We start from the raw sequence: 16547 nt of genomic DNA, 5'->3' as shown, positions 1-16547 counted from the left end.
CTTGTGAAAGGCTTGCCAACATTCCCTAGGGGCTCACCACTAGGACATAAAAAATATAATAAAAGCACACTGGTTGCAACAACAGGCAAGAGAACTCAACATGAGGAAAGACACAGAAATGGTAAGAATTTTACAAGACCATTGAGACCTGAAGCTGTGATAGGATATCTTACGCTAAAGAGGAGACAGGAGATGTCCCAGTCATGGCACCAAGTGCATTCCTGCAGGGCCAAACAGCAGCCTCACACTTTTTAGGGATCATGGGCAGCCCAGCAGTGCTGGAATTGAGTTGGTCAGATGCCAAAGCAGCTAAGCACACTGCCCAAACAAAGTTTTTTCCTCGTTTATTGCTCAGAGTAGCCTATGAGATTTCTAATAATTCCATTCTGGAACACCTGTGAAAGATCCCCACCTCTTACTTTCTCCCAATTTTTAGAAGCTGGAATTTTATTTCCTTCTTTCAGTTCTATAGTAGCTTTTGCTAGTCCTCTACAGTCTTTCAATAACAACCCCTTTTGAAAAGCCTCACAAGATCACTTTATACCCAAGGATGTATTTACAAGAATCCAGCCTCTGTTTTTTTTAATAAAAAGTTTTGACAGAGTTCTCCAGTTGACGTTAAACATGTTATCCACCCAACCATCACAAACCACAAGTGAGACATCAGTGATATTGGATAACCTCTAAGAAGTCCAAGATTTAACAAAGACTCTCTACAACACTTTTTACACCACAAATACTCCAGGTAGTCGTAGCTTATTTTGCAGCTCCAGCTTTTCTGCATCTCTAAAGAAAGTACTGGATAACAGTTGAGCAGGGTGTGCCCCATAAAGTGACACATGAAGGGAACAAAACCACTTGGGAGATGCCCACAACCCTTGCAGGCACTGCAGGACTGCTGAAGGGGAATACAAGGACTACAAAAGGCATGGCACTGGACAGAAAGCTTGAGAAATCTTTGCCCCATGGAAAAAGTTAAGGTACATGTTCAAACAAAACCAAACAAAATCACCAAAACTGTAAAACTAACACTGTCATATATAGTTCTAGAACAAGTCAGTTCACAAAGCACACAAACCTTAATTTATATTAAAAGTTCTTTTAAAAATAGCACCCTTGCTTTGCCCACCTTGCACAGAATTCACATTAGAATACTATTAATGATCACATTTGGAATCCATTTCAGTTAGTCTGCACACTAAATAAATTTTCCTATCAGTTGTGGAACGTAAGACTGGCATTCCCCAGGACAAAACCTAGCTCTTACCACGGCTGCAGAACACAAGCTGAGCAGTGTTAGGGATTCAGCTCCTCTTGTTTTGTTTTTAGATGAGAAACCAACATTTAAACACAATGAGAAATGTAGAAAGACTTCTGAAAATACCACATCCTGGCAGGGCTATGACAATGTAAGCCAGATATGAGTCCTATCTGGACCTCAACCAAAGCCATACCACTCTGGATAACAAGGAAGTGAAAGATTGAGCTGTTAAGCCTAGTGACAGTTTATGAGTGGTACCAAACATACCCAGGTCAGCAGTTTTAATCAAGGAAAGAGACTGTCACTGGTGCTTTCTTTACATTCAACTCTGCTAATTTCATGAGGTCATTGAACCCAAGCCAGATATGAGCCATTAGATCAAACTTCATTCTCCTCTAGACAGCTTAATGGGATTTAACAAAGTACTTTAAATGATGCAAAAACATATAAAGAGTACCAACATCAAGGCTCTGCAATGTTGTCTTTGATAATCCCTCCTACTTCTTTGGCCTGGTGAAGCCAATTAAAAAAAAGACCATTTATCCTGCCACTACAGACCAAAGTTTATTGTCTTTATGCACTGTGGGTAAAAACTGGTTTGTTTTCTCTTTAGGATGGTGGCATTTTTCCATCCTAGCAAGACTCAGCTAAGTTGCTTTTGCTTACCTCAAGGTATTTTTTTGTCTCTATTCAGGAAATTTAAATTTTTACTGAATTGCCTCCACAATGACAAAAGCACATTACCTAGACCCAGCCACACCACAAAGTCATTTCCTACATCAGGTCATTTTGAGATATCTGGTCATCCCTACTTACTTTCCATTTTGATGGAAACTGAGCAGAATAAATGGAACAACATCTCAACACTGTAACTTTCTCAAAGCATATGGGTGCATGGACTTGACCAACAGATGATGCACACTAAAAGCAGTGACATAGCCTCTATTAGCAGTCTGAGGTCATTTAGCTACTTCTGATTTTAGTGTAACTTTTAATCCAAGAACAGCTCTAAATTACATTGGAACATAAAAGATGGAGGATAGATCTCTTGAGACCTTGGTTGAAGCCTTGGAACCGCTAAGGTACCTCCACGTTCATGCAAGTTGAAGATGGAAGCCATTTCCCAGCTTTTCTATTTACTAAGAGCACTGCAAATTTTGGCACCAGCTGGTTCCCAACTACCTCACACCCATATTTTTTCTCACATTTTCATTTTCTTTCTGAATTAAAAAAGGACATTGTTTTCACCTGTTAAATTACAGTGGCAGCTGTCCAGAAACCAGGATGAAGGAATCTAGATTAAAATTCAATAGCACCAAACATAGCAGTTTCTTTTAAATAACAGCTTCCTTTGTACTGCTAAAGATAAAGGTCATGTCTGTAAGCCTTGTTTATTTTTAGGCCAGCATCATTTTTCTACAGAAAGTATTATCCATTTTGGTTAAAAGCAACATTTCTAATATATTCTAATAACTATGACAGAGCAGAATTTAAAGGCACAATTTAAAGCCCACGTGTGAACACACTCAAGCTACCAAATCATCATTAAAGAGATAGCTAAGAACTTTCTGCCATATTACAAGGAGTGGCCACACAGAGAAAACCCACTGCTCTCCTTCAGCTGATCACAGATCTGCCTTGAGCAGACAGGCATCAAGAAACAAGGTAAACGGCACACAATAATCCACTATTCCTTCCCTCAGTACTTTCTTTCAGGTGTGAGAATCACCCACCACAATAGTGAGATACCTGGACAGAGTTCTGCAGTAGATTCAGGGTTATTTTTGTGGGCTCAGTTTAGCTGGGTGGGTTGCAAGGGAACACCTGGATTTACAACCCCAAATGCTTCTTCACATCAGCTCCAGGCTGCAAGGAAAGGCTTTGCCATGTGAGATCACCTATTGATAGCCCCTTGAAAAGGTAACAGCACCCAGCCTCTGAGCTTGAAAGGTTTTATATCCCCTTCTTGAAACCTCCCTCCTCCTCTCCTGCTTCTGCCTTCTCAGATACAGCTGGTATCACAGAGAAATGGAAGTTAAAAAGGAAACTGAACCAACCCCTGCCACCCACCCACCCCATCAAAAAAAAAACCAACCCAACCAAAGGTACTGCTTTGTATTTGTTTAAATCTGTTTCTTTAACATATTTAGTCAAAGATTTCTTGCATTTAAAAAGCAAATATTCACAGGCTCCTAGGAAGCTACTTTGACACATACAGCACACCAGAACCCCTTACATGAATCAAAATTCATTAAAACACTCTCTCCAGGGGAACAAATGCATTCTTGGAAGGCTCAAGGGAAGGAGTGTTTCTTCTTCAGGCAGAAAGGATACTGGCCCAGGTCTCAGCAACAATCTCTACTTGCAACAAAAAATGCCCAACAGCAGTACAAGCACAATACAAAAATCATAAGGAAGATACTTAGTGATATGGAAAAATCACTAATAACTTTTTATATAAATATTTTTTCAGAAAAAGGAAGCCATTATTTAAATACCCTCCTTGAAAAAAAAAATTAAGGAATTTTTATAGCTTGAGAAGTGAAGCTACACACAAACTGAAGTGCTGCACTTGAAATTTACAGTTCTCAGTCAGACCACAGGGCTACAACACAACAAACCTTCCAAGAAGTCAGCAGCATCTGATGGAAGTTTCAGGGCAGTAAGAAACCATTCTGTGCTGCAATGATTTCAGGTTTGCTTTGTAATCTGCCATGCCCCAGTGTTAAAAACATGAGGCTCTGCAGCAGGATGGGACTTGTCTGCAAGTCACCTACCACAGTTCATGAACTGGCATCTCAACCCCAGCTCAACTCTAAGCCCAGCTAAGCTGGACTATCTGCATCCCATTTCTGCCACTTCTGTGGAGGCTGCAGTAGTCAGAAGGATGAAGCCAAATTGCCTTAAACTGTCACAGCTTGTCACAAAGTGGTATTTGTCAGCTCTCAGGGGCTCTGGCAGCCACAGCTCAGTTTCACATCATTCCAATCAAGTAGATTCAACACAACTCAATAAGGAAGCACCATGTGAATCCACCCTTACAATGGTGCATACCACTCTGACCACAAATAAACTCAACAATTTACACAGGATCCCAAACTCACAAGTGGACCTGTCCCATTTCTTCAACAGCCAGTGCAAAAATAACACCCACTTCCCCTTGACCTACTACATTGAATGCCTGAACCTTTACAGGAAAACAATCAACTGCCCTTGCTATCACAGTCTACTTCAGCTGCATCACAAAGTTAAGGGAACATTTCACTCTGTTCTCTCACATTTAAGGACCAAAAATATTTACCTGGGGTAGAAAGTCTAGGCTGGGGTTGCTACTCTATTGCTATTATTACCAAAACACTTTTTCTTGGAACAGCAAAATTTACTATATTTTAGTCATCAAAATGTATATTGAGTGCTCTAGGATGGTGAGCATTTGCTCATCTCACAGTTCAAAGACAAAGCTTTCCCTTTCCATTTGAGAGAAACAAATATATAGAGATTAAAACTGCTAAATATTTTGAAAATAATAAAAATATTGATTTTATCATTCAATGAAGGCACAGTTCTGAACTACATGAAGCAAATCTGTTTAGTCCTATATAGGCAAAAAATAGCATCACAAAACAGTTCAGAGTAGATGCAGTTCTTAGACACATGACATCTACCTCAAATCCATTTCCATCCATGTTCTTGTACAGAATTTTTCCATTTTAAAGTAGACTTACTGGAAAGTAGGAATATACATTAAGGATACTTGAGAGATCAGTGCTTCTTCCCCCCACACCCCAACAAAAAAAAAAAGGATACTCAAGCATGCAGACTTACTTGCATTCCCCAGGTACACTGCAGCCCCCATGGAGCAAATTACATCCTTGTTTACACACAGCTGTAGACACAAAAAGATTTGGGCATCAGTCTGGGCAGCCAGGTATCCATTAGTGCAGCAGCAATCTGGAGCTCCTCAGGCAGGGCTCCTGACATTTAGCCTGTCTGTTATGCGGGCAAAGCAGTTTGCCTTCTGCCATGTTCCAATAGTTGTTCCTTCCAGACAGTTATTTCACAGAACACAGCACCATTACAGCCAAAATGCTTTGCAGCAGGAGTGTCAGCACTCAAACTTTTATGAAATGCAGTTGTTTTTAAAACCTGGTACAAGACTGGTATTATGCTGGATATCCCAAACTTTTAGTGATATGTGACCTTGAGTAAGCTGTAAGAACAGTCCTTCCCATCAATAACAAGTTTTTTACTCAAAAAGAACAGAAGACAAAACCAAAAACCCTCAGTAGAAAGAAGATTATATCAAATAATTTTAGGACTAATTACTGAAGGCAAAATGCAGAGAGATTTGATTGATTGGTACATTAAAAGACATGACTACACTTGAATTTCTGTTCCCATTAAGAGCTATCAAAAAGCTTTCAGATTTGCTCACTTTTCACTTAAAATTATTTCATTTGCAGAAACAGTGTAATGGGTGCATTTTTACAGCATTGAAGTCTACTGTGGAAGTGATGATATCACTTCAATAAAATCTTACATTAACAGATGTAATGCATCATTTTGCTTTGAAAGAACACCACCATTGAATAAAGTCAATTAGTAAGTAAAAGGATGTTTCCCTGAATACTAGATTTGTTCAGGTATGTTCAGAGTATATACCAGAAGCAACACTGTATCCTGTGCTCCACTCCAAGGATGTTTAATTTAAAGATTTGTATTGAAAGGATAAAGCCTGCAAGTCCTAAAATTAATAAACTACAGCAGTGACACCACAGAAATACCTACTGCAGTTTAACCTATCCTACATACACCAGGGCTAATCCAAGACAAAGGAAACATACCTTGTTTGCATTCTTCTCCCATCCAACCTTCCATGCAGGCTTTGTTTCCATTTTGATCACAAGTGTAGTGACCAACAAAGTCATCTCGAGGGCCACAGAACTTGTTGCACAGAGCACTGTAGTAATTTTCATCACATTTCACCCTTATTTGCACTTCAAAGTGGGCAACAGGACCATTAATCTGTAGGGTCTTCCATCGATCTTCTGGGTTGATCATGCCAGCATGTGCCACTCGCTCTATTAACAAGTTTTCACCTTTTTGGAAAAAGAAAAGTAAATTCAACAGGGGGTTAAGTTTGATGGCACACAAGGACATATGGAATCCAATCAGAAGTACTCAACTGGTTAAGGGAAAACCAAGTAAAGAAAATGTTAAGGTGATAAAGATCTACTGTATAACTGAATTTTCCTTTGCCTTGCAAAGTTCATTACAGGAAGGCCAATTTAAAAAAGTGTCCCAAAGGAAATATTAAGAAACCCTGGAACATAATCCATAGGAAATAGCTTATTTTTCAAGGCAGCCAAACATACCACACCCACATGCTGACAACTAGCAGCTTTATCTTGATCTGAGGCTCTTCTTGCCTCCTTTGTGTTCTTATAAAATTGCAAGATCTGCATAATTTCATAGCTGAGATAAAATTCTCTGCTGAGAGTTTAATTTAAAAAATAAAGCAAAACAATATATTCAATTTGCTGCAAAATTACTGAGCAATAGTGAATGCTCCTGTAGGCTTGCATTATATACATAAACTAGCTTGTTTCCATTTCATTATTCATTCTAAAATAAAGGCAAAATATTAACAATCATTCCATAGAACACTAGACACCTAGTGTTTGACATTTTGAGATGAAATAAACAAGAAAACCCAGAACTGTCAAGGGCCATTCTCAGCTCTGTATCCTCCTTATCCTCACCCCCAGGGGAACTCCTGATAACTGTGATCCTGATAACTGTGTTGCAGCACACTCTGTGAGCATCCTGCCTTGTCCCCCTGGAAAGCAGCAGCTCTGCTACTGCCAGGCTCCACTCACTGAGGCCAAACCTGCACAAAGAATTACACATCCAAGGGGAAAAGAGGATTCTGGGCTGTAACATTATAGAAACTGCCAACACTAAGTATTTTCATTGACATAAATATCCTTTTTGCATCTTTATCCATGTAATTCTTTGTATAGAGGCTTCAATACCAGGAGGTGAGACAATTAGAGCCAGTACAATGAAATTATAAAATTGCTTCAGCAAATATTGAGAATAAGCAAAGCTCAGTGTGGGGGGGTATGGACAGACAGTGAGCAACCCCAATGGCAGGACTTTTCTAATAGGTTCACCCTTCAAATCTGGTACCACCCTGCTGTACAGCTTTTCTAGGTGACTGCAGGTTGCATCTGGAACTACAAACGCTGCTCAAGGATGAGAAAAAGGTACAGAAGCTTCACTTGAACATATTCATTTCATACACATTTATGAAATAGCTGTACTATTGCCAGCTCAGAGCTTCAGCACCCATTTTCTTTAAACAAAGATTCTGTAAAGTACATGTTAAAAGAAATGAGTAATCAAAAACTTGCACACAGCAAGAGGCTGAGATGATAGTGAGACAAAGCCTGAAGTTCAAATTATTAATAATACAGAACAAGCCAAGCTGGTAGCAAGCAATACTAAGCTACCACCCTTAGCAAACTCATTTTTACCTACCCAGTTGCTTTCTAGAACTCATTAACCTCATACGTTTAGAAAACAAACCCCAAGGAGCAACTGTTTCTCAACCAGAACATTACTGCCAGTTTAGAGGAATCCTGTGCATTTCTTAGCAAAGTGTTTTCAGCTGCTCCAATATTAAGATAAAAGAACAGTTACAGAAGTATCAGGATCTCCAAAGTATCTTCCTCTCTTGGCATCTTCTTCCAAGCTTGCTTCTATAAAAATGTTTCCTCTTGAAATTAAAAAAAACTGAACTTAAAAAGAATCCCTTTTAACAAAGAATTAAAAGGTACTCCAGTTTTTAAGATCTCACAGCACATCTATGCTTTATAATTAAAAGTGGTACTGCCATGTAAGAGCTGTAAGTCATGCTGGCTTCGACTAGACTGCATAAAACATTTTACGGCTGGCCAAGACACACTGAAGGCTATCCCTCTTCTTTAACTCTCATTCCTGTGCATAAGATGCTGTGTCATCCAGCAGCATGTGCAAGATAGAAAAGGCTGCCTGCATTTTATTTTTGACCAACAGAATATTTATCACACAGTCACCATTGAAAGTTTAATGATTATATAGAATCACAGAATTTTTTAGGTTGGAAAAGACCTTTAAGGTCATCAAAGCCCAACCATTAACCTAGCACTGCTAAGGCCACCACTAATCCATGTCCCCAAGTGCCACATCCACATGTCTTTCAAATACCCCCAAGGATGGTGACACTACCACTTCCCTAGACAGATCTCAGCATCCTTTCATAATCTTATTTTCCCCTAACGAATATTGAAAAACTTAGGGAAAACATGCTGAATCACTGGATGGTCAAGGAAAATTGAACAAATAGCAAATATACATTACAGAACTGCTTTCCTGCTATAAAAGTAACATGGGCTCCTTATAAACAGCTGCAGCAGCCACTGCTGTCAAAGTGTTCCCTCAAAGTACATCAGATGGACTGAAGAACAGGTCCTGAGAGTAAAGGAGTGGCTCATATAATAAAATTCATATCAGGCATCTTCAGGCTAATGGAGATCCATCAGACCCAGTTAACTGGAACAAGCATTACAGCTACTGCAAATATACCTATGCAGAACAGACCTGTTGGTACCAGGGGTCAAGAACAGGGGAAATAACCCAAGAGTGCTCTTTTTATCTTTTTGAACACTCAAACTTTATCTTCACAAGCTCCTCTGAAAAGGAATGTATTCAGAGCCTTAAGGGTTTTTCATCAAGCTTGTATCAGTATAAGTAGGGTTTAATAGCCTAAATAAGCAAGCCAAATAATTTACCCTGAGCCACAAAAGGCACGAGGGAAGCAGCTCCAAGTCATTTCATTTCTAATACTAAATTCTTAAGTACCAGAGTAAATACAAGAGTTGTGTTTAACTTCAAATTTAACACTGATCTTAGGTAGGAAGGTGCATCTTCCAGAGAGATCTGTAAACACAGGGAGGAATGTGTTTGTCAAGGTTTCTCCTTCCTCCCCCACAATACCAAAGCATGTCTGAAGAGATTCAGCCTCTCACCTGTTTTGATGAGACAAGTTTGCTCCCTGCATCTGACTTTGCACCAGGGGTTCACACTTACTACTTTTAGCCTTCAGTAAAGGCATAACTGGATTTCTCTGCTCAAAAAAGCATCATTCATTACTCACACTTACATACACAAACAGCCCCCAAGCAATTTCCTTAGGTTATCTACAAGCCTCTCTAGAAAAGCAGGCAGTGGTACAGATGTTTGCATAAAAGGAGAGGATACCTAAAAGGTAGCTCTTTAATTAAATGCTCCCAGAGTATCTAATTTTTGGAAGAGAAAGCCTTACCTGAAGAGTATTTAACTGTGGAATATACAAATAAGAACACTGCCCATCAGCACCCCAACCCTCTGTCAGACATTCCCAACAGGGCTGTACAAAAGGTAATGCTGGCAGATGTTTGTACGGGAACACAGTGACATCACATGAACTTCACACCCAAAGGAGCAGGAGGTGCCCATCTCAGGAAGCACATTCTCTTCAGCAACATCTTTTGAGCACTATGGACAGATGAGTCTCCCACAGATTAATGGGAAGGAGGAAAGCAACCACTGCATGCCTGCAGCAGACAGAGTCAAATGGAAAGTTACTTCCCACATGAAGATGCCAACTTGCTTTGTCAAGGCAGGGCTGAGTTGGGCATTGCCAAAAGCTCTGCTGAAGTCTGCCAAGTCAAGTGACTTACCTGGAAAGTGGAACTGCTGTGACAGATGACAGTGAGCAGGCCCTCTGCAGGGACTTTGTAACTAAGCCAGTTTCCTCTCCCCCTCTTCCACCCTCCCAAAGCAAACAAGTGGTAACACTACACTGCCACAAGCTTACCCCCGAGCCAACCCTGCTGCACACAGGAGGAGAAAAACACACCAGCAGTTCAGGAACTGGGGGTGAAAGACCCTCCAGGAATTTGTGCAGGGGAAACATTTGCTGTGGCAGACTTGCTCTTGAGATGGCACTTCACAGGTCAGCTCTGAGTCCCCCTGCCTTCACTGAGTGCAAGAAGAATGCAGGATGCTTGAACACAGGGAGGGAACAATGACAAATGCTCTAGAACCTTCAAGTTGTTCACTGGAAGCCTCTCTTTCTAGGTTTTAGGAGAGGTTTTCTGTTTGCTTGTTGTCTTGTTTGGGTTTTGTTGTTTATTTTTGTTGTTGCTGTTGTTTTGGTTTTTAATATCTACTTTATAGAGTCCAAGCTGGAACACAGACCCTACTTTTAACTTTCAGCATTACTCACTCCCATTAAAGGAAAGCAAAACCTGCCTCTAGAACTAATTAATCAGCTTATAAACAGACTCTGGCAATTACTCTGATTAATCTATCTTACAGTAGCAACAGAAGATACATGTAACCTGATTCCCCAGATCAGCACAGCACTCAGGATTGACAGGGAGTTAAGCTTTCCACAGACATACATTTCACCCCTCCAGGACCAGACGTGGCCTTTTCTCTGGAGGAGCTGCTGTATTTCCTTTCCTCTTCTCTAAAATGTGAATTTTTACTGATCTGTGCCTGTTTGGCAGTTGAGTGGTGCTTGCAAAAATACATCTTTGAATTGAAGCATCTTTGCGTCTCAACAGATTCACAAGGCAAAACCTACTGGAGGACTCACTGTCAAGATCCCTCAAAAAAACAGAAAACCTTCAGCATTAAGGAGTTCTTCCAAGGAATCTTATATGCAAATCTAAATTGAAGCACAGCAAAGCAACACATCTCTATCACAGAACCAGAAAACAGACTACAGAAACATTAAACCAAGACAAGCACTTAGCTAGTCTTCTGCCAAATTACAGACCAAGAAAGCCTTCCTAAATTCACCTGACAAGCCTTCAAGCTTTCAGCTGCAATACAACTTTGCAGTACCTCTCTCTGGCAGCCTAAATTAAAGGGAAGTTCACTTTCCATCAGCAGTTTCTCATAGAGCTAAACTGTAATCTGACACTTGTATACTCTCCCACAGTTCATAGAAACTGTTAATTTAAGGAGATGGCACACTGGGCCTCCAGAAAACACTCTATATCCTGTTGGCCTCAAGTTCAGGGGGAAAAAAAAAAAGAATGCAAGTAAAGAGATTTGTTAGAGCTTGTTAAACTAAAAAGCATAACAAAGACCTAACATAAGCGTGAGATGACTGTCTTCTTATCAAGTGTATTAAAAAAAATCTGGGGTTTAAAGCTACAGATTTGCAAGAGGATTCAGCAAATTCTAAGAAATAAACAGAAAGTTACAATACTATTATTTATTACAAAGCTCATTAAAAAATGAAATCTAGCATTTGAATGCATACAGATGATTTACAGGATAGGCTGTCTCTTCACGTTCAGTCCTTTCTACAACATCTCATGAGCTGATTTGCCCTCTGTAGCAAGGACGTGAATATTCTAATATTTGCTGCCTCTAGATAAATTATTCCCAAGCTGTAAGCCATTTAAATTAATTAACATCACATAGTATATTTTAAACAAAGTATTCAAGAGGATTCCTCCAATCTGTTACTGTGTAGGATATCTAAACTTATTCAAGATTTGGGCTTACTCTGCTCAGCACATGAGATCTTATTTTGAATACCACACCCAGATTTAGGAAGTGCCATTCAAGAAGGCTGTGGACAAACTCAACTAAAGAGTTGCAGTAACATTAATAAAAGATGTAAAGAAAACACAGCCAATAGAAAAAGGCTAAAGGAGCTGTTAAACAATACAAGCTTAACTCTCAGAGAAGAAGGGTCCAGGTAGCAGTTAAACTAAAAACTCATCATTACTGATACAGAATCTGATGATGACTTGGAACATAAATAACCTCTTCACTATTTTAATGTTCAAACACTTACCTTCCCCTACATTGATCCCAACTGAAATGAAACAGTCCATCAATAACCACAATGCAAGCCTGAGGTTCATTTTTATCTAGTAGCCAGAAGTATTGGTTATTTTAGGACATATTTGTAAACCTTTTACAAAGAGTAGGTTCAGGCTGGAGTCCTGCTTTAGCAGCATTATGGCAATCAGCACCTTGATATGATTTTGAAGTATTTATAAAATAATCTTGCTTTCACTTCAGATCACTGAGAATTAGCATTTACAGACTGAAAAACATGAAGTATGCTTTCCTTATGGAGAGCAAGAATGTTTAATTGCTCACATGATCATGCAAATTATTACATAGTGTGATCACAAGAAGACTGAGGAGAATTTGAAGTGCAACTCTACAGATTCTGTTCCTTTTTCTAAAAAAATAAAGGGTCTAGCATGATCTGTAAACATTTTTTAGCGCTAATTATCAGGAGTCATTGTAATTACACCCTTTCATTATAATTGTCCATTCTTTTTCCTATACAGCAATAATTTTTCACAGTTCCTAACCCAATACTCACTGTTTGGATTTGTACATGACCTTTACTCAGACAACAGCTTTGCCTACAGCTGATCTGGAAAGGTGGCTGATTGCAGCAGGATATAATTTTTCCCCCCTCCCCACACACACAGCAAGAATAAGTACAAACTCCAGCTTTATATAAATACTCACCAGCTTTTGTATCATTATCCCAATCCCATGCTTCTAATATTAATGTAAACGACCTCTGAAAAAAAACAAGACACCAATTAGATAGTAATAAAAAACTTAGGACAAACTGATTTGAAATAAGCAGATATTACTGCTACAAGAAAGCCAACTGAAAGCAGTAGCAAATTTCACTTCTCTGATGTCATGTGAAAGCCCTTGAAAGCATCTTCTCAAAAGCATGAAATATAACAGCATTAAAAATTGTGGGACAAGCCATGCTACCAGCAAAACAGAAACATTCCATGCATACACACACATATTGAGGACTGAATTATCATTACTCTCCTCCCACTGCATCTAATTCTCAGCTTTGCTTAGCCACAGAAATCCTTTTCAGAAGCAGCCCTAAAAGGTTTAAATGAAATGAGGTTCTGAACTTGGGAAACAGCTGGGATATTTAAGACTTAAACAACCGAACCACCTTCCCTAAAATGGCATGAGAGCAATCCTTTAGAAAGCACATGAAAGATAAGTCTGCACCAGATCTGTTTTACAGAAAAACATATCTAAAGAAGAAATACACAAGTCAGTCTACATCTATCAAAAATTTAGACTTCTTTCTCATGAAAGGGTAGCAAAAAACCAGAACTACAAAAGACACAGCAGAAACAATTATTACAACAAGCACACCTGGCACTGTACTTTTCCCTGAGGAAAGAAAAAACCCATGATTTCAGACAGTTCCTAAATGATTTAGAAAAAACAAAGAAGCCTTCACTTCACTAAACCAAAGCTTCAGGCATTTCCTTGGTTTATGATCAAAAATATAGGACAGACGTTAATATTCAAATACTAAACTTATTTAGAAAAAAGTTATGCATACAGGTAATTTTTAACTGCTTTGAGTTGAACAAGAATAGCTGTCAAACCATTCAGCTTTGATAGTTTCCAAGTGCTACAAGTAACATTGAGAGCCTCACATACATTCAAAATCAAGGAAAAACCATCAAGAAAAGAAAAGAGTTATTGCACCACTACCCTGAAGTCCTCCTATACACCTCTTCATGCAGAGCCAAGCCCTGATGTGTGCACACTAATAATCTATAAATCCCCATGGGTATGGGGGCATTCAGCCAAGAAATTGCAAGGACCCTCTTTGGAAAAGGATTATGTAAGGATTCAGCCATCTTTCACAGGGTCATTAGGACTATTTTACTGTTAAGTCAAGAGATGTGTGTTTTTATTTTGAGATAGCTCCTTAAGTGCTTTACACACCCCTCAACTCCACACCAAGGAGAGTTGATCATAACTCTGAAACCTCCCCATTTTAGAACAGCAGCAACAATAGGATCAGTGCAGCTCCCCAAGCAGAAGGGCTCTTGTTTGAGGTCTTCCATGACTACAGCAGAATCATTCTACTCAGAAATGTACTTGAGTGCTTATTTTCCTACTGCTCAGTCACATTAACATACAAATCACAACTCAGCCTTTGAAAAGAAGTCTTTCTACCGTGTTTTCAGACATATACTAGGGAAGATGATTTTACATCACTGAAAGAGAAACTGATTTAGTGGTGACTACCTAGATTAGACTAAAGAAAGGAAGGAGAAAGGGATCTCAGCAGTGACCATCCTGGACAGAGACTTGATACTTGAGCTTGAACTGCCCTTGGAAATGGACAACTGAGAGAAATCAGCTGAGAAAGCAAAGGGCTCTGCCTCTGAGGCATGACAGCACAGCTCAACTCCATCTAACTTTTAAAGACAAACATTAGTGCAGCATTTTAGTAGCTTCACCCTCCAACTCCCTGCACTCCCCAGTCCCAGCACTTAGGGAAGCTGATGGGATTCTACTGTACTCTGAAAACTACCTGCAACCCCCTGTTGCTAACTGCTACCTGAAAAAAACACCCACACATTGAATAGTTGAAAAAATAAGTAAAGAAGTTCTAGATAATACTGCCCTAACATTATCTTCTGGCATGTCTCCTTATTTTGTATTACAATTATTAACTAATTCAGGCAGAATTCTGCCAATCAGTGCAAGGTCTAAAGTTATCCATACATTCCACTTTTAACTACGTACCTTCTAACATATCCCTTAGTTTTCCTGTGTTCCATTGATTTGTATTAGAAGTATAGACCAGTGCCCAAGTGCTTCCAGATGTCCACTTACATAAGGGCTTTCCTACTGCAAATTGGCTGTTCCATCTGCCTGCCCACAAGATGCAGCAAAAAATTTAAGATGGACTTGCTGTCTTAGGAAACAGACCAGTCATCTATGCTTTCCCATCATACCATTTGAAAGCAGATTTGTATCTGTGCTCAGGATGCTAAGGAATCTTCATGGGTAAAGAGTTCCATGCAATGCACTGTTCCAGCATGATCGTGCTGGACAGTGTAAATGAGGATAAATAAGCATTTTAAGATGCTTAAAACAAGAAATCCCACAGCTCTGGTGGCAAACTTCATGGTCTAAGTTGGCATAGTCTCTGGAGCAGAAAATACTGCTTTATGATCTTATAAAAATTTAACAGCACATTATGAGCAGTTATGGCTCTGGTGCAGAGCTGCTCCTCCAAAATGTGGAGGAGCTCACACAGCTCATGCTGCCTCCTCGTGGCTCTGCAAGCCCCAGGTCCCACAGGCCCAGTCCCCAGCATTTGCTTCAACCATCCTCCCACTGGCCAAGAACCACAGCCCATCTGTAATGAGTTTAAAGAACTACACAGCAAAGACAAGACAAAGCCTTTTAAATCCTTTCACTTCCCTGTGTCTACTTCTATGGGTGACCAGGCTGGCACTTGGCTGTTCACACATGAGCAAACATTTGGAGCATAACCTTTCAGGAAGGCTTGCAGTCCCAGTTGCAGGAGATTAAAGATGTTAATCAAATGACATTACACAGTATTGATAGACAAATGCGTATTTATTGTCAGTTTCAGCTGGGACAGTTCTCAGTTGAACAACTTCTACTCTCTGCTGAGTTACACAGCCACCCTTTAAAAGCCCCAGCCACAGCAAGAACGCAACTGTAAAACTGATTTTTATGGGTATTTTACCCCTAGAGAAGATAGTTAAGGTTACCAACCCAACCTGTCACCCTTCCTCATCTCCAGCTGGCCAATAACTTGAAAGAGGAATTCCTCCCTGTGGTAGTGCAATGGATCATCACATAACTACTGCACCTCAAAAGAGAAAACCAGTCCTTAACCCACTTGTTCAAAAAACACTACCACATGTCTTGCCTACTACCACATGTACCAAGTCTTGCACTAGATCTGCTTACATGTCTTTGAATTTTGCACTTCAATGTAAAATGACAGCTGAAAACTTACAAAAAAGCATCTGTGTTACTAAATATGTTCATAATATGCAGTACTGAGAGCTTCCCAGTTATGGCTCAATTATCAGAAACACATTTACCTACCAAAATGATTTATTAGTGGAAATTGTAACATCCACACACTCATCCTGAGTATAACCTTACCTAATAACCAGAGTAAGGACTGAAGCTTAATAACACTAATGGATATAAATTTTAAAGGATATTTTCAGCTTCACACTGGCCATACTCATTTTATGAAAGCTCTACCATCAGCTGACATTAGTCACATCTGCACTCTTCAACAGAAAGTCTTAACACAGACTAACCAACACATCCACTGACACCAGCTGCAAGTAATTCCTCTATAGCAGAGACCTTG

General features: G+C 39.6%; 1 protein-coding gene across 1 annotated transcript in view; it reads right to left on the bottom strand.

The window, feature by feature from the left end:
- The window catches only part of JAG2 (jagged canonical Notch ligand 2), a gene marked incomplete at its 5' end in the record, with an annotated part of 68326 nt that overhangs the window by 29599 nt on the left and 22180 nt on the right, over window positions 1-16547 (bottom strand). Inside the window, 3 exons of the mRNA XM_084208034.1 lie at window positions 5087-5147; window positions 6106-6360; window positions 12863-12917. Coding sequence (XP_084064160.1) covers window positions 5087-5147; window positions 6106-6360; window positions 12863-12917 — 371 coding nt within the window. The remainder of the gene's footprint in view (window positions 1-5086; window positions 5148-6105; window positions 6361-12862; window positions 12918-16547) is intronic.

The sequence above is a fragment of the Fringilla coelebs genome, assembly GCF_963513975.1.
Source record: "Fringilla coelebs genome assembly, chromosome: 6".
Lineage (NCBI taxonomy): Eukaryota > Metazoa > Chordata > Aves > Passeriformes > Fringillidae > Fringilla > Fringilla coelebs.
This window is presented reverse-complemented; position numbering and strand designations above follow the sequence as displayed.